Source organism: Daucus carota, chromosome 4 (genome assembly GCF_001625215.2).
Source record: "Daucus carota subsp. sativus chromosome 4, DH1 v3.0, whole genome shotgun sequence".
Taxonomy (NCBI): Eukaryota; Viridiplantae; Streptophyta; class Magnoliopsida; order Apiales; family Apiaceae; genus Daucus; species Daucus carota.
The window spans coordinates 48,230,040-48,249,423 of NC_030384.2; the positions used below are offsets into that span (position 1 = coordinate 48,230,040).

At 33.7% G+C, this 19,384-nt stretch overlaps 2 protein-coding genes across 4 annotated transcripts; both read right to left on the minus strand.

Moving 5' to 3' along the window:
- Positions 1–14: 14 nt before the first annotated feature.
- LOC135151951 (uncharacterized) lies at positions 15–9,347 on the minus strand. Of its 2 annotated transcripts, none has more exons than XR_010290933.1 (2): positions 9,044–9,347; positions 15–307 (listed from the first exon to the last, which is right to left on the minus strand). XR_010290933.1 is itself a non-coding variant. In XM_064091154.1 (2 exons), exon 2 carries the CDS (start codon positions 8,701–8,703, stop codon positions 7,933–7,935), a length of 771 nt encoding a protein of 256 aa, XP_063947224.1. In that variant the 5' UTR covers positions 8,704–8,803; positions 9,044–9,278; the 3' UTR covers positions 7,561–7,932. The 2 variants fall into 2 exon arrangements, 1 of the variants encoding a protein (XP_063947224.1); XM_064091154.1 differs by lacking the exon at positions 15–307 and adding an exon at positions 7,561–8,803 and having other exon boundaries at positions 9,044–9,278.
- Positions 9,348–11,744: 2,397 nt separating this feature from the next.
- On the minus strand, positions 11,745–15,839 carry LOC108218674 (beta-glucosidase 18). 2 transcript variants are annotated; one of them, XM_017391723.2, is made up of 12 exons: positions 15,574–15,839; positions 15,225–15,291; positions 14,694–14,752; positions 14,523–14,598; positions 14,352–14,426; positions 14,150–14,237; positions 13,786–14,038; positions 13,565–13,680; positions 13,161–13,413; positions 12,886–12,988; positions 12,337–12,445; positions 11,745–12,180 (listed from the first exon to the last, which is right to left on the minus strand). In XM_017391723.2, exons 1-12 carry the CDS (start codon positions 15,736–15,738, stop codon positions 11,919–11,921), a joined length of 1,626 nt encoding a protein of 541 aa, XP_017247212.1. In that variant the 5' UTR covers positions 15,739–15,839; the 3' UTR covers positions 11,745–11,918. The 2 variants fall into 2 exon arrangements, with proteins under 2 accessions (XP_017247212.1, XP_017247213.1); XM_017391724.2 differs by lacking the exon at positions 14,694–14,752 and having other exon boundaries at positions 15,574–15,793.
- Positions 15,840–19,384: the final 3,545 nt, after the last annotated feature.

Genomic DNA, 19,384 nt, shown 5'->3' on the forward strand with positions numbered 1-19,384 from the left:
ATGCTGCAGAATATGATGTATATACATCTGCAGAATATGATTTCACTTTGTTAATAAAGCAAATTTCAATGTTTTTCTTGTGTTGTACATGCTATATTTTTGTAAGAGAATAAATTACTAATGTTTTACCCCCTGCAATTAGCCAAGAGATGAAACAAATCAAACAGAAACTCAAAGCAATTTGACTATATCTGCAGATTCTTTCTCTCAAGCTTTAAATCGAAATTTTGGAAAAACATAACCCAACTTACCCTCTATCAAGAACTCATATTAACATTTCCTGAAGTTCAACCCGCATGAGTCATGACTGCAAGAGAGGGACAGTGAAGTTATTAGTCAGAAGACTTGTGGCTGAGGAAGTATTTATTAAGGTTACATTCACTTGAATTAAACGAGAAAAGAATGGAATAAAAAATTATAAAAAAGTTTAATGGAGAAAAAAAAACATGAAAAATAGTGACCAAATATGAGTTTAAACTTTCTATGATGGAGATTGCAGGAAACATGATTTTGGGGTGGAAGGAGCATTCTTTATGAGACACGTGGATTAGATATTCAGTTCAAATAGTTTGGAATGAAATGACAAAAGAATGAGAATACTTAATGCTGGTATTGCTCAAAGCATACATAGTAGTAGATCATGACAACGAAACTGAATGAAACTTTGCATGACTCAGAGTGTCAGACCATACCTTTTGTATAAGTTGCAAATTGGCATTTAAAAGATGCACAATAGACTTGTATACTAGTTCTAATATAAAGTCAAGAAAAGAAAGTTGTCCGAGACGTTAGCTCTACTCCCCAATTACCTGATTGAACTAGTGGATGAAGGTTACAATTGTGATAACCTGAAACAAGTCCTGGTCTATTGCAAATCCAAATCCAAATTTATTCCAAGTTCAATAGCCTAGATGTCAGATAGGTTGTTACAAAAAGCCTTGTGCAAAGGAGTAATCAAAGGGTTGGGTCACAGATGATCTACTCACCATCTAACCCAATATGCATGCTCTCACGCATTCTCTATACACCCCCTATGTGAAATGCATATTTTGTCAAAAATGTATACTTAAGCATGCTACACAACAAATGCATATCAAGTTCAAAATATAACGCCAAAACAACATATTCTCACAAACATAACATAATATTAAGCTAAACGATAAACTCCCAACGTAGAATGATACAATAAAAAAAACAAAATTATAATCCACATAATCCAAGAAGAGTTTTCTTCATCTCATCCTTTTCAGCATATAGGCTAAGACTCCCTGATGTTATAATATCGATCATATATCGAAAATTTCCTTCATGGTCCACTATCACTTCACTTTTGGTGCGCACATATGATGCCGTCTGCATCTTCAACAGGAAATGGAAAGTTGAAGAACTCAAGCAAGTTCCCATCACAATAACAAGGCTTCCGAAATAACATCTTCTTACATAATTTCAATCAATATCAAGCAAAGCTAGGGTTTCCACAAAAGGACGAATGAGAAAAGGTGACTGGGAGTCCTCCTTAAGATAGTAAAAAGGAGTAAAACGATCACATGATTCAATGAAATCATATGGTTCATGAGTATCAAGATCATATGAAATTAGATTGTTTGATTTTGCTTGTATTGGTGCACCATTGTTCCTCGTACCCAATACCTCAGCCCAAACATTTTCACCTAGCTTAACACTCATCTTGTTCTCCCAGGCATCATCACGTGACATCAACCTGTTCTCCCAAAAATCCTCATGTATACTCTCGTCAATCAATACCCTCTTCTTGTCATTCAATACCCAAATGTCCAAATGAGAAGTGCCAAAATCATCCTCCTCCTCATCGTCATCATCCCAATCATCCACATCTCCCTCAACAAAGTAAGCAATAGATTGACCGAACGGAAGGATAACAGGGTTCTCAAGCTGGCGGGTATGACGTACCACCCAGATAGGCACCGAAATCTGTCCCAGTAAATTTGTCTTTGTATCAAAGTACATAACTACCTGCTCTGACAGATCATTATTATACCCTATCCAAAATGCAGTACCATTAACAAATTCCGACTCATTAACACACATTTCATCAACAAAAACATTATCTTGGCATATTTCCTTCCAAGAATTAGTGTTTAGACTATAAACACCAATCTTGACCGAGTGCGGGTAACGTGCATAAGGGGGGGTATCATAAGGTCTAATAGCATAATAGTCGGCGTCAGGTGAGTGAGGTTCAGCAGTTGAACTAGGTTTCACAACATGTACCACAACATAATCATCAACTTCCGGTAAAAACCCAAAAGCTAAAGCATTCCACCTAATCTCCCTATACCTATACCTCGGAAGAGGTGAACTCGGGATACTCCTAAATTTGCTAACAAGGGGATTCCAGAGATAAATGTCGGTTTTATAACCAAGTTCTTGGTTAAACATTGTAGACACACAAAATAAACCATTTGCTTGTCCATACCAGGATTTCTCAGGCAATTCAAATGGATAGTGAAACGTGCAATATTTTCGACATTGTGAATCATCAGAACGTACTGTGTATAAATTGGTAATAGTATCATTGAAAAGCAAATACTTAGGATTAATGTCGGCAGTGAGTTTTTGATGATTAGAGTGAAGAGAGATAAACATGGGAGTTTTAATGAGAGAATACCATGATTTCTGGACAGCTCCGCAACGTAAGACATATTTAACAGGAAGCCTTTTGAATATTTCGGACAAGATTTCTTCGCAGAAGTCATAGGAGGGCTCGTACTTGAGTTTTGAGAAGCTCATTTTAACTCAGTTCAATTGTCGGAAGAGAAATAGAGACGGAACTAGGGTTTCAGTTTAAGAACCTCGGGAGTTCGAGTAGTTTGGGTCTGATTTTATTACTCTTACATATATTCGGGTCGGGTCGACCAAATCGGATGGAGAGAAGTTTTAAAAAAGATATCAAAAGAATGTTATTTTCTTATTCTTCAATTATTAATTGTTTGTTACAGATTGCCTGTTTTATTTAATTTTTGTTTTAATCACCCTTAATTTAAAATATAATTTTATTACATCTTCTCAATTTCATTTCATTCAAATACATGTGGTGTGAAAATTCATATGTCTAATTTGGAACTTGTCTACATTTCTCTTGTTGTTCTTGCAACAAAACAACTTCTTTAATTTTACTGTAAAAGATGCAGGAAAAATAGTATAGCCCGCAAAGATGCATATAGTGTAAATAAAAATATATTTAAAAGGGAGTTTAAATATAAAATAATTTAAATTATAGTCCAAAATAGAAAATTTTCAAAGAGTCGGATATTGAGACCTGGTAAGCACATTCGATATCCGCCACTGCATCATCTATACCTATCAGTAGAACACAAAAGAGAATTAATATTTAACGTAATGATATGTTTAAATTATACATTTTCCTTCAAAAGTTTTAAAAATAATAATTTAATTATATGATCGAAAAATTAAAAAATTAAATATCTAGAACTTTATATATATATTAAAAACAGATAAAAGTAAAAATTATTTTTCTTTATATACTTTTTGAGTTGATGGCTGGTACTCGAAAGCAAGTAGGTGGGACAAGGAAATGAAAATTGAATAGTTTATACATTTCAAGATTCTAGAAAAATCGTTAACTTAACCGTTTTGTTGTCCTCCAGCTTCCGTTTAGACTACAACTTGTCCGTACTTCTCTTGTTGTTCCTTGCAACAAAACAACTTGTGTAATTTGCAGTGTTCTAAAAATCGCCGAGTCGGCCGAGTACTCGTTTTTAACCCCTCGTCCGATCCGAGTTCCGAGTAATCGGGTTCAAAACCGATTTATTAAAAAATCGGTCAAACTTCGGTTTGACTCCGAGTACTCGAGGTCATATCCGAGTTTGACTTATCAATTTTTTATTGTTTTATTTGAAAATTATTTCAAAAGAGACTAAACGTAAATTTATGTATGTTTTGATTTTTTTTTGGTAAAGTATTGACATTAATTAGAAAGTATATGTGTTTTATGATTAAAACTTGTGAATGATTATTATGTCAAAAACTATCAAACAATTAACTTATATTTGAACTTCATTATTTCAAGTGTTTTATTAAAATATTAATATTATTAGATAGTTTTATTATTAATCAGTATATAACTATATATGAGAGAAAAAAATTAATTAAAAAAAATACCCGATTAGTTATCCGATTACTCATTCCGAGTACTCACCCGAGTTCCGAGTACTCATTTTTCCGGAACCAAACCGAGTTGGACCGAGTTCCGATTTTTACAACCTTGGTAGTTTGTACATACAAGATGCAGTAGTCAATGAATATATAAACAAACAATATTTTTTATATATGCACCAAGGTTTTACATCTTTACTAATGAAATTTATTCGTTTCAACAGGACAAAACCATTGATTCAGTTTCTAAGTAGACAAATATCAAATATGCCTCTATAACATACACATCTAAAACAGTATATTTTCTTATCATGCTGCTATATAATTATATTTCTGCTTTCTTTCCTGCTGATTCATGGTCTAAAATGTATTTGACTTGCAAGAAATCTCGATATGATTCTTCTTTCCTATCATTCTTAGTCAAGAAACTGTTGAACCACATGGCGGAAAGCTTGGGAATACGCTCAAGTGTGTGAGGATCCACATAATATAATCCGAATCTCACATCATATTCATAAATCCATTCGAAATCATCCAACAATGACCACGCAAAATACCCGCGCACATCAGCGCCATTCCTGTCATTACAAAACCAAGAAATTGCTTTCAAATGTTGTTGAAAGGAAATTTTCCTGAGTATTTTCCTACCTACTGGTTTCCCAAGATCCTTTTATTATGTAATATGGTCGAATTTTCTGTTTAAAGAATAAGTGAAAAAAGTTTTTTTTTTTTTTTTTTTGTTAAGAGGAAAACAAAAAGGATTATATCTGTAAGGAAGTAGGAATGCAATCTGAAGCAATATAATCACCTAATTGCTCGGGCCAACGAAGCAAGGTATGACTTGTGATATTCAATTCGCTTTGTGTCATTTAGTATGTCTTTTACTGTGACAGCTTCTCCTTGTGGTGTGGAATAACCTGCAGAAGTAATTAACAAAATTCAGTCCTTAACATAGAGATCCACATCATATCTCGTATATTGCTATGTTCGGAAATGGTAAGAAAACAATCCACAGTATAAGATCAAAATTTTGGCCTAGTTTGCATAAAATGCGTCGAGGAGTACACGTTGCTGCCCCTTGTCATCTTATTACTAAATTTCTGTAGGAACCAAGGCATTTATAAAGCAGAATTTAATTTTTTATGACAATCACAAAAGTCAAATAACAGAAGGGACAATAATTAGGAATTGATATGCTACAACTGAGTCCTACAGAGCTTTTCTACTAAACTTGACATTTAGTTTGAGATTCACATGAAACTAGGTGGGACTGGTCGATCAGTGTTTGTAGGAATTTCTTGTGCTGCTCAGAAATTTTGGTTCGGCCTAAAGTCTAATGCATTTGTCAAAATAACAGGAACACAACTTATAAGTGATAAAAGTACCAACAAAATTTCAGGGGAAAAAAAAACTCACCATTTCAAGTTATACACATAGGGATGTTATTATATCTTTCTTTAACATAGTCAACAATCTCCTCCATGCCTCTCGGAACCACAGTCATTCCATCTATTGCAGTCTTTTGAAGCACCAAAAAAATTGCAATTAAACATATGTGATTGTTACATTTAATAAAATTATATGAAAATCTTATACTTCAAAAAAAATCTTTAAATGCCTCAAATTGCAATGTGTATTGATTAGATTTTCTGAATGCACTGCCTAATTTTTTAGCTATGCACACACATACCGGTTCTCCTGTTAGGATGCCATCTCGATCTGGTTTCATCTGTTGATATCCTTTAATTGCATGGACACCTCCTTCTGTTCATCTAGAATAGATACAATCCTCAGAGTACAGAGTTGTGTAGAGATTAAGTCCAATGAAATCAATGCTGCAGAATATGACGTATATACATCTGCAGAATATGATCTCACTATGTTTTATAATAAAGCAAATTTCAATGTTTTATTAGTGTTGTACAAGCTATATAAACCAATTAAACAGAAACTCAAAACAAATTAACTATATCTGCAGATTCTTTCTCTCAAGCTTTAAATCTAAATTTTGGAAATATGTAACCCAACTTACCCTCTATCAAGAACTTATGTTAATATTTTCAAATTTTACTTGCTGAAGCTCAACCTGCATGACTGCAAGAGAGGGACAGTCCAACCAATTTTAAGTTATTAGTCAGCAGACTTGTGGCTGGGGAAGTATTTATTAAAGTTTCGTTCACTTGGATGGAATGGAATGAGGAGAGAATGAAATGAAAAATTATAAAGAAGTTTTATGGAGAAAAAAAAGAGCATGAAAAAATAGTGACTTAATTTGAGTAAGTCTAAATTTTCTATGATGAAGATTGCTGGAAACATGATGTTGAGGTGAAATGAGCATTCTTTATAAAACATGTGGATTAGATTTCTACTTCAAATAGTTGAAAAGAAATGACAAAAGAATGTGAACACTTAATGCTGGTATTGGTAAAAGCATACATAGCAGTAGTAGATCATGAGGATGAAACTGTTTGAAATTTTGCATGAGTCGGAGTAGGGGTGGCAATATTGGACCCGACCCGACAACCCGACACGAATTCGACCCGCAAAATACGAATTCGGGTTGGGGTTTTTCGGGTTCGGGTCGAATTCGGGTTGACCCGAAAATCGACCCGTTCGGGTTGAATTCGGGTTACCCGAAATTACCCGAAAATTAATATATAATATAAATATTATATATATTTATATTTATTTATATTATTTTTATAAAATTTATTAGTTAAATTTAATATAAAATTATTTAATTTAATAAAAAATAATTTATTTAGATTAAAATAATATTTATTTATTATTTAAAAAATATTTTTATTAATAAATATTAATTTTCGGGTCGTGTTCGGGTTACCCACGGGTAGTGCGGGTCGGGTTCGGTATTCTGACCCATTAAAATTTCGGGTCGGGTTCGGGTTGGGTAAATTTTTTGACCCGCGACTGTCAACCCGACCCGAACCCGACCCGAAACCCGAAATTGCCAGCCCTAAGTCGGAGTGTCAGACCATACCTTTTGTATAAGTTGTGAACTGGCATTTAAAAGATACACAATATACTTGTATACAGAGTTCTATTATAAGGTCAAGAAAAGAAAGTTGTCATAGGCGTTAGCGGCGTTAGCGGCGTTAGCGGCGTTAGCTCTGCTCTTCCAATTACCTGATTGAACTAGTGGATGAAGGTTACAATTGTGATAACCTGAGACAAGTCCGGAACTATTGCAAATCCAAATTTATTCCATGTTTAATAGCCTAGATGTCGGATAGGTTGTTACAAAAAGACTTGTGCAAAGGAGTATTAAGAGGGTTGGGTCACAGATGATCTACTCACCATCTACCCCAATATGCTCTCATGCATTCTCTATACACCTCAAATGTGAAATGCATATTTGGCCAAAAATGTATAATTAAGCATGCTACACAACCTAATACCAAATGCATATCAAGTTCAAAATATAATGCCAAAACAACATATTCTCAAAAACATAACACAATATTAAGCTAAACGATAAACTCCCAACGTAGAATGATACAATAAAAAACAAAAACATAATCCACATAATCCAAGAAGAATTTTCTTCATCTCATCCTTTTCAGCATATAGGCTAAGACTCCCTGATGTCATTTTATCAATCAGATATCGAAATTTTCCTTCACGGTCCACTATCACTTCACTTTTGGTGGGCACATATAATGTCGTCTGCATTTTCAACAGAAAATGGAAAGTTGAAGAAATCAAGCAAGTTCCCATCACAATAACAAGGCTTCCGACATAACATCTTCTTAAATAATTTCAATCAACATCAAGCAAAGCTAGAGTTTCCACAAAAGGACGAATGAGAAAAGGTGATTTAGAGCCCTCCTTAAGATAGTAAAAAGGAGTCAAATGATCAGATGATTCAACGAAATCATATGGTTCATGAGTATCAAGATCATATGAAATTAGATTGTTTGATTTTGCTTGTATTGGTGCACCATTGTTCCTCGTACCCAATACCTCAGCCCAAACATTTTCACCTAGCTTAACACTCATCTTGTTCTCCCAAAAATCCTCATTTATACTCTCGTCATTCAATACCCTCCTCTTGTCATTCAATACCCAAATGTCCAAATGAGAAGTGCCAAAATCATCATCCTCATCATCGTAATATTCCCAATCATCCGCATCTCCCTCAACAAGGTAAGCAATAGATTGACCGAATGGACGGATAACAGGACTCTCCAGCTGGCGGGTATGACGTACCACCCAGTTAGGCACCGAAATCTGTCCCAGTACATTTGTCTTTGTATCAAAGTACATAACTATCTGCTCTACCAGATCAGAATCATACCCTACCCAAAATGCAGTACCATTAACAAATTCCGACTCATCACTCATATCATAAACAAAAACATTATCTTGGCGTATTTCCTTCCAAGAATTAGTGTTTAGACTATAAACACCAATCTTGACCGAGTGCGGGTAATGTGCATTAGGGTTATAAACATAAGGTTTCACAACATGTACCACAACATAATCATTAACTTCCGGTAAAAACCCAAAAGCTAAAGCATTCCACTTCATCTCCTTGTCCGAAAACCTTGGAAGAGGTGAACCCGGGATAATCCTAAATTTGCTAACAAGGGGATTCCAGAGATAAATGTCGGGATCATAACCAAATTCTCTGTTAAACATAGTAGACACACAAAATAAACCATTTGCTTGTCTATACCAGGCTTCATTAGGCAATTCAAATGGACTGTGAAATGTGCAATATTTTCGACATTGTGAATCATCAGAACATACTGAGTATAAATTGGTAATAGTGGCACTAAAAAGCAAATACTTAGGTTTAATGTGGGCAGTAAGTTTTTGATGATTGGAGTGAAGAGAGATAAACATAGGAGTTTTAATGAGAGAATACCATGATTTTTGGACAGCTCGGCAACGTAAGACATATTTAACAGGAAGTCTTTTGAATATTTCGGACCAGATTTCTTCGCAAAAGTCATAGGAGGGCTCGTACTTGTGTTTTGAGAAGCTCATTTTAACTCAGTTTGATTGTCGGAAGAGAAATAGAGAAGTCAACTAGGGTTTCAATTTAAGAACTCCGCGAGTTCTAGTGGTTTGGGTCTGGTTTAGTAGTACTCTCATATATATATTCGGGTCGGGTCGACCAAATCGGGCAGAGAGAAATTTGTAAAAGATATCAAAGAATGTCATTTTCTTTCTTTTTTTTTCTTGCAAGAACAAGAATGTCATTTTCTTATTCTTTCGCTTATTACCCCTCTGTTTTTTATTATTTGGCGCTTTGACTTTTGACACACACTTTTAAATCCTTTGACCGGGTAGTTAAAAATATTATTTTTTAAATTTTCTTTTTCTCAATAAAAATATATAATCAAATTTTAATTCACAAAAAAAAAAAATCAATCAAAAATAATATTTTTAAGTATCCAATAAAGCACTTGAAAGTGTGTGTAAAAAATCAAAATGTCAAATAATAAAAAACAGAGGGAGTAATTGTTTGTTGTAAATAACTCACCTTATTCATTAAATTTTACTTAATTTTTATTCTAATAATCCTTAATTTAGAGTACGAATTTGATTACATTTTCTCGATTTTATTTCATCCAATGTTACTGTCTATCTCTCTTGTCTGGACTTGTTTATATTTTTTCATTGTTCGTTAATCGTTGCAACAAAACAATTTGTGTAATTTTAATGTCAAAATACTTTAAAATACAGTATAAAATAGAAAAATTTATAGGAGTAAGGAGTTAAAACCTATGCAAGCACCTCTCAAGATCCGCACTACCATCATCTCTGTCTATTAGTAGATTTGAATAACACAACGGATAACTAAACTTAATCTGAAATATGTTTATCATCATTAAAAATAAAATTTAGAGAAACGATTAAAGACATCCAAAAGATAGTGATAGGGTATAAACCGGATCCAAGCACTACATGATCAGGAGATATCCCGGACCCAGGAGATGATCCCGGACCCCGGAAATGATCCGGATCCAAGAGATGATCCCGGACCCCGGAGATGATCCGGACCCAAGTGATGATCCCAGACCCCGGAGATGATCCGGACCCAGGAGATGATCTCGGACTCAGATACAACCAATCCATCCCTCGCCCGGACCAGCACACGACAAATGGAAGCCCCAGGTGATAGGGACAGAACATGAACGATCAACCTACTGTCAAGAAACGACAAGCTGACAGAGGGACACGTGTAGGGATTCGAGACATACATGTGTATGGCCAAGATTCAGGTTTCCTACCCTTAAACCCTAATCCTTGGCCTATAAATAGACCAAAGATAAGAGGTTTAAGGGGTCTTCTCTTCTCTTCTCTCTCTCTTCAGCCTCCACATTCATATTTCACACACACATGTACATTCAGCAAACATAAACACACAAGCAACCACATACAGCAACCACCATACACACACCCTCTACATCGATAGATAGCTCATTTTCCGTCCGACTACTTTCGAGCCCGCTCTTACTCTCACGCCGGAGGCGCCTCGGGGTCCAAACCCCCCTCCGGCGTTGTTTTGCAGGCACCCACCCAGCAGCTACACCGCAAGACGACGGAGCAAGGCGGAGAAAGGGCCGGAACGGGATCTGGCGTTATCAGATAGTTAAGCAGTCGATGAGCATACAAAAATAATATATGGTTTGTATGATTAAGTTTGATAATCGGGTTCACATATTGAATTCACTCCGAGATTTTAGGAAAACCGATTTGTTGGCCTCCAGCTCTGGTTTAGATTACAACTTGTCGATACTTCTCTTAACAACTTGTCCAATTTGTACATGTATGCAGTAGTCAATGAATATTGTTTTAACCAAAATTTTCGGGTTGATTACTAAGCAATTTAATCAAATAAGATATGCAAATAAAGTAAAAGAACACAAGAAAATGGTGACGCGGAAAACCCCGTAAAAAGGTAAAAACCGCGGGTGGGAATGGTTACCCAGCCAATAAAAGATTTTACTATGATTTTGTAGTACAAGCGAGCACAAATACAAATTGCAGATGACTAAAACAAAGTACGTACTACGTTGCTCATTTTCTCAGTTGGTGTTTTAAAGCTACTGCGTAGATAGGTGGGTATGAGTAACTCCAGTAGGTAGATTGTGTGAGTGTAGGATGTAGTTTTTTATAAGCTAGAGCACTAGGTCCTCCCCCTCACTTCAGCTAGGTGGGTATGAGTAACTCCAGTAGGTAGATTGTGTGAGTACGAGTGTAGGATGTAGTTTTTTATAAGCTAGAGCACTAGGTCCTCCCCCTCACTTCAGCTAGAAGTGTTATATATACTACTGTGACTAGAGTCGTACCAGTGCTTTACTCCTATTTGCTCTCCATTCAGTTTCCACGTTCACACATTTCCAGCCAGCTACCTGATCTCTACTGCCATTTCGAATTATGCTCCGAGACATGCGCACACCTTTGAATCATTCTTTTTTGTTTATCCAAGTGCAGCAACATTATCAAAAATAAACATAACAAAAATAAATAGCTTAATATTTAATTTTGTACCATCCGTAGCAATTTTGTAATTAAATATTTCATGTCACACTCGTAAATTCCGGACATAACAAATATATAAACAAGTGATGATTCGTATATATGAGCACAAGGTTTTACATCTGTACTAATGAAATTTATTCGTTTCAACAAGACAAAGCCGTTGCAAATTTAATTTCTAAGCAGACAATATATGCATCTATACCATACACATCTACAACAGTACATTTTATTGTCACACTGCTAGATAATTATATTTCTGCTTTCTTTCCCGCTGATTCATGGTCTAAAATGTATTTGAGTTGCAAGAGATCTGGATATGATTCTTCTTTCCCGCTGAAGCTATCATTCTTAGTCAAGAAACTGTTGAACCACATGGCGGAAAGCTTGGGAATACGCTCAAGTGTGTGAGGATCCACATAGTATAATCCGAATCTCACCTCATATCCATAAATCCATTCAAAATCATCCAACAATGACCATGCAAAATAACCACGCACATCAGCGCCATTCCTATCATTACAAAATCAAGAAACTGCTTTTAAAGCTTGCCAATCCTTTTATAATGTAATATGGTCGAATTTTTCTGTTTAAAGAATAAGTGAAAAGAGTTTTTTTAAGATTATATCTGTAAGGAAGTAGGAATGCAATCGGAAGTAATATAATCACCTAATTGCTCGGGCCAATGAAGCAAGGTATGCCTTGTGATATTCAATTCGCTTTGTGTCATTTAGTATGTCTTTTACTGTGACAGCTTCTCCTTGTGGTGCCGAATAACCTGCAGCAGCAGTATTGCAGTAATTAACAAAATTCAGTCCTTAACATGTAGATCCACATCATAGCTCGTATATTGATATGTAGTCCACATAACCGCCCCTCGGCATTTTATAACTAAATTTCTGTGGAAACCAAGGCATTTATAAAGCAGAATTTAATTTGTTTTATGACAATTCACAAAAGTCAAATAACAAAAGGGCCGATAATTAGGAATTGATATACTACAACTGAGTCCTACAGAGCTTTTCTACTAAACTTGACATTCAGTTTGAGATTCACATGAAACTAGGTGCAACTGGTCGATCAGTGTTTGTAGGGATTTCTTGTGCTGCTCAGAAAATTTGGTTCGACCTAAAGTCTAATGCATTTGTCAAAATAACAGGACCACAACTTATAAGTGATAAAAGTACCCAACAAAATTTCAGGAAAAAAAAAACTCACCATTTTCAGTTATATACATAGGGATGTTATTATATCTTTCCTTAACATAGTCAACAATCTCCTCCATGCCTCTCGGAACCACAGTCATTCCATCTATTGCGGTCTTTTAAAGCATAAAAAAAAATTGCAATTAAATACATGTGATTATTATATTTAATATAATTATATGAAAATCTTATACTTCAAAATAAATCTTTAACTACCTCAAATTGCAATGTGTATTAATTAGATTTTCTGAATGCACTACCTAATTTTTTAGCTATGCACACACATACCGGTTCTCCTATTAGGATGCCATCTCGATCTGGTTTCATCTGTTGGTATCCTTTAATTGCATGGTCACCCCCTTCTGTGCAGTTAGAATAGATGCAATCCTCAGAGTAAAGAGTTGTGTAGTGATTAAGTCCAATGAAATCAATACTGCCTTTTACAGACTCTGTCTCCATTGAAGAAAACTGAGGCAATACACTCCCGATATATTGGCGCATTTCTTCCGGATACTCACCAAATACTAGGGGATCCAGGACCCTAATTGAATAAAGTTTCCCCATGTTAGGAGCAAATATAAGTGTATTTTTAGGTAATTAGGCCTATTAAACAGAGTTAGGTGATCACTGTCCTAATCTGAAATACAGATCTAATAACATTCTGACATTTTAATTTCAAACCAGAGACTTACCAACCAATAGTGAATGCTAAGGCCCTACTTGCAGCGTCTCTATCGACCTTTTTACCTGTCATTGGTTCATAATTGGTTCCGCTAATGACAATCCCTATTGAACCACCTTGTTGCGCCTGCATCAACATAACTAAATTTACTCATCAAAGAGATACATGGATCTTTCTATAGAATTTTTTATAAAATCCTGCTAACACTGTAGATTTAGATTATAAGGACACCTGAAAATGCTCATGGTATAGTTTGGCAGCCTTGGCATGGCAGAGTAGCATGTTGTGCATCGCAATAAGAGGCTCCACATCCGAATTTCCAACAGAGCAGTTACCAAAAGGGGGTGAACAGTGACGTGGTGGATATTCGCCTGATATATAGGCCATTAGTACGAATAAGTCCGGTTCATTGATTGTCATCCAATGCTTGACCCGGTCACCAAAACTTTTGAAACAAATTTCTGCAAAATAAGCAAAATCCTCTCTGCAATATGGCATATATATTATTATTATTATTATTATTATTATAGAATTCTGTATGAATCTTTTTGATTTATATTGGAATTATTTCATGCACTGTGAATATTCAGCTTACTGTATCTGAGGACTCAACCAGGCTTCATACTGGTCTTGGAGTTCTTGCGGATGCTCATGATGACTAAGCGTTACAAATGGCTCGATCCCTACATCATATATATCAGAATCAAGAATTCAAAGAATCATCATTTCCCATTTCCTGACTTAATATTCACAACCATGAGAGTTGTGGATAAGGTTGTTGAAATTTTTTGCGGTACCTTTGAGCAAGAGGCTATCAATTATTTTGTTATAGAACTTGATCCCAGCCAGGTTGACTTCTCCAAACCTACCCCCTGAAGATAATATTTCATGTGGTCCTTTCAGCACCATTAATAGAGATCAAATTCAATATAGCGATCAGGCTAAAAAAGAGATTCAAGAATACGTACTAGGTAGAATTCTGGACCAGGATATCGAGAATCTGTATGCATTTACCCCGAGAGAATGCATAATTTGGATGTCTTCCTACAATTATTACAGTCACGGGACTTTGTTAAACTTTCTTTACAAACTGTAAATTCTCTTTTTTCCAAATGAAATTTGAAGTTAATAATTTGTACCAGATAACGATGGTAATGGTCATCACATATATCTCCATTTTGTCCGTTTAATACGTTACCTAGTGCAAAGTCAATAAATCATGAAGTAAACGCAAAACAATTTTTCTGAAAATTTCCAAATATTACTCTAATTTCAGTTCAATGCAAAAACACATACACGCTGCATTGTATTTAGAAGATGGACTCATTTTCATAGTCAAACTTCATATAATCATATGTTTCCTTATACTCCGTTTACAAGGGACGGAACCAGAATTTTTATTTTTTTTGGGGGGGCAGAATTTTTCAAAATACTACAAAATTATGAATTTTGGGGGGACTAAATAGTATAAATTATGAATTTCAATCATATAAATTGATTATATATAAGGGCATGGGGAAGGTTTTTTTTTGCCCGGGTCCGTCTCTGCCGTTTAGATGTTTAGTGTCCAACTCGTCTACGGGAGCTTAACTAACTTTCCCAAAACCTTAGGTTATAAAGTGAAATAAATTAAATTAGTCTTAAATTTGCTTAAATAAAGTTTAGCATACCGGCAGTGTGGGTGAAAACATCCCAGTTACTGAGACCTTTACCATCTGCAAGATATCCTCCTTCAATCTGCATATTAGGAAATATAAACATGCATATTATAATTGTAATGAGAACTTGAAATGAGTGGGAGAGAGGGGGGGGGGGAGAGAGAGAGAGAGAGGGGGGGGGGGAAGGAGAGGGAGAGGGAGAGAGAGAGAGAGAGAGGGGGGGGGGGAAGGAGAGGGAGAGGGAGAGAGAGAGAGAGGGAGAGAGAGGGAGAGAGAGAGAGAGAGAGAGAGAGAGAGAGAGAGAGAGAGAGAGTAATGAGAACTTGAAATGAGTGGGAGAGAGGGGGAGAGGGAGACTAGCCTGATAAGAAGAAGTAGCAGTTCCAAAAAGAAACCCAGGTGGGAAATCTGATCTTCTAATATCTTCTTCTTCTTCAACTCCAACTCCATTGGAGCTTAAACAGAGATGGACAGGACAAGCTATGGTAAGAAGAAAGATGATGTTGAGAAGACTCCACTGTTTCATCTTTGTCAGTTAGGTAATTGGCCGTCCTAACTAATGTTTATTACTTATTAGATTATGTTTGGTGAATGTCTACTATATATATAAGCTACTTCTCTTCAATCAACTTCACTTAATGGCTGAGATAGTTTCTTATTCTTAAGAGCAAGCCCTTGGATTTATCCACGTAAGCAAGGAAAGAGACAGGATTTTATCAAAGAAAGAGGAAAGAGACAGGACAGTTGATTAACATGTGTGAATAGTTCATAAAATTTACGGATAGTTTAACACGTAAGCAGGGGTGATCACAAAGATTAACAACCAGATTAGATGGCCGTTGCTGAGCATAATAGGGGCAAACGGGTCATGATCATCCTGAGTTTCAGGTAATATCAGTAAATTTTCTATTTTCTATTTATTATTTTGTTAAAAGAATGTGTAATTTTAATGTTTGATTCCTCAATAACGGTTGAATTTATTACATTTAAAATTTAATTCATCTTTAAATATATTGATACAGTAATAGATGAATTTCAGGATTATTAAAAATGTAAAGCGTTGTTTTGATTTATTATGGGTAAGTTACTTTTTTTTTTTTGTATCAAATATGTTTAATATGATTTTCAATTGGAACAATTGGTTCCGTCTCAACATGAACTCATCTCAGAAGTTGGGAATTTTTTATTTCGGGTGGTTTAAACCATGCAATTGTGTCCCTGAAATACTTGGGTCAGAGACTTGGGTGACCTTACACTTTTATATATATATATATATATAGGGGGAGGTTCAGTGGGTAACCTTTTCATTGAGTAACCTGGTAACATTAACTGTACACTAACGTCGTTAGGTCCAGTTTTAACCGCACGTTCTATCATTTTCTTTAGTTTTTTATATAAATTATGTGTTTTGTAACAGTTAGTTACTCAATAAAATTTTACGTGGAAATCACATGTTCTGTATGCATGTACTCACTATCTAGTGTTCTGTATTTTTATTAATGCTACATAAATTTTTTGGATTTACAATATTTTTTGTGTTATTTAATTTTCTGTGTACTGTACCTATTTTATCAATGTCCTGTATTTATTAATTACATTCTACTTGTATATGTCATATAATTATTTTTATATATTTTTAATTATTTTATGTACTATATATGTAATTATTTTTATATATTTTTAATTATTTTATATACTGTATATTATTTATTAATATTTTGTAATTTTTATGTGTTCTGTAATTATATTTTCTGTTGTACTGTATATAATTTATTAATGTTCTGTAATTTTTATGTGTTCTTCATTTAAATTTTATGTGTACTGTACATATTTTACCAATGTCCTGTATTTATTAATTACATTCTACTTGTATATGTTATATAATTATTTTTATATTTTTTATTTATTTTATGTATTGTATATTATTTATTAATATTTTGTAATTTTATGTGTTCTGCAATTAAATTTTTTGTGTACTGTATAGTAGTTATTAATATTTTGTAATTTTAAGGTGTTCTGTTATGTAAATTTTCTGTGTTACTGTACATATTTTACCAATGTCCTGTATTTATTAATTACATTCTACTTGTATATGTTATATAATTATTTTCATAAAGTTCTATATAATTTTTGATGTATTTTAATATAGGTAGTATAATTTAAGAACATACCTAAAAATTAAAAATATGGAACATAAAAAGTATGATATCAAAATAAAAAATATTAATAATATGTAATAAAAAAAATAGAAAAACATATGTCACATGTGTTTTAGAATTAACGCCGTGTGGTCAGATGTCTATGTTTTGCAGTTATATTAGGGTAAGGTGTGCATTGCAGTTACATGGGTAACGTGTACGGCCCAAATACAAAGTTACCCAGTTACTCGGATTGGGGAGTTCCTCGTTGAACTATCCCCTATATATATATATATATATATATAATATATTCTATTAGAGTTAAGTTCAATGGAGACCACATTTTTTCTGGAGACTTGGAGACCACATATGTTCTGCAAGTAAAATATTTCATAAAAACATTGCAAAACGTATAATTTTACAAATCATGTTCTCCGAAATCATTATTACATTTAAAATCTTGAATATCATATAAGTTTTACATGTAGAACATTACAAAATGTTTTGTTCTATGAAATATGTTTAATTTGCAGAACATTTGTTCAACTTGCAAAACATGCATTATCTACTTATTAAACATTGATGATCTTCAACAATTTTAATGAATACATGATATTTGTAGAACATATTTTACAAAATAATGTATTTTACAGTGTTTTGATTGCAGAATATACGTGGTCTCCGAGGTCTCCGATAAAAATGCGGTCTCCATAGAACTTTCCTCTATTATATTATATTGATTATATATATCTATATCGTGAATTATATATGTTTATGATATATTTATATATTATTAAGGATATTTATTCACATATAATCTTACTGAATTATTATTTGTATTTTTCTAACATATTACGGTAAATATAATTAAAATATTTAGTTTTAATAAATTTCTGTTAAAACTAATCATTTTCGGATTAGTTGCATTCTGAATCATTCGATTTTGGGATGGCATTTTCAAGTCATTTCATATTCGGGTCAGAATTGTCCAAAAACTGGACCATATATGATAATCTGAGCCGGATTTGTCAGCCCTGTACCAGATTCAAGTTGTCTAACTACTTCTTCAGAGGCGTACACATTTTGGACTAGGCAGGTTAACCAAATCTAATTTAGATAAAATAGGCAAGTTAACGAGATCTAATTCAGATAAATAAGATTTTTCAAGTTTATCCAACACATTTTGGATTAGTTGGATCAATGACTATATTATTTATTTTTGAATATTTTTTTTCAAAATTATTGCAATACATTTTTATTTATTAGTTTAAAAAATGGTATAAATATAATTTATTTCATAAAAATATTCTCAGTAATCAAATTATTTTGACAGGGAAATTATCATATTATAATATACAGTTGAGACTATAATATAACATTTTAAAAATGAAATAATATTAAATAGAAGAGTTGATTACATTTTTTAACTCCTGGATTTGCTCCAAATGCAATTTAGTACCTAAACTTTAAAACGTGGCAATATGAACCCTACAATTAACATTCTCGTGCAAGTTGTAACAACTAGTCACTATTCCGTCTAAATCTGCGGTTAACTTTAACAGTTTGAGAGATAACAGTCTGCATATTAGTTTTTAACAACTACTTTACCCCCTGTGACCCCTCAAAAATTATGTATTATATTTTGAAATTAAATCTGAACACACAAAACGATGTAAAAAAATTAAAATAAATTTTAAAATATGTATCTAGATTTAGAATCTGAAAATTTATTTTTTTAACATAAACGATGTAACTTATTTTAAAATTTTAAAATAAATACATATTTTAAAATTTTTTATTTTTTTTTACATCATTGTGTGTGTTCAGAAATAATTTCAAAATATAATACATAAATTTTGATGGGTCACGGGGTAAAATAGCCGTTAGAAACTAATATACACATTGTTACCTCTCAAACAATTAAAGTTAACGGCAAATTTAGATGGAATAGTGACTAGAGGTTACGACTTACACGACAATGTTAAGTATAGAGAACATATTGTCATATTTTAAAGTTGAGGTACTAAATTGCGT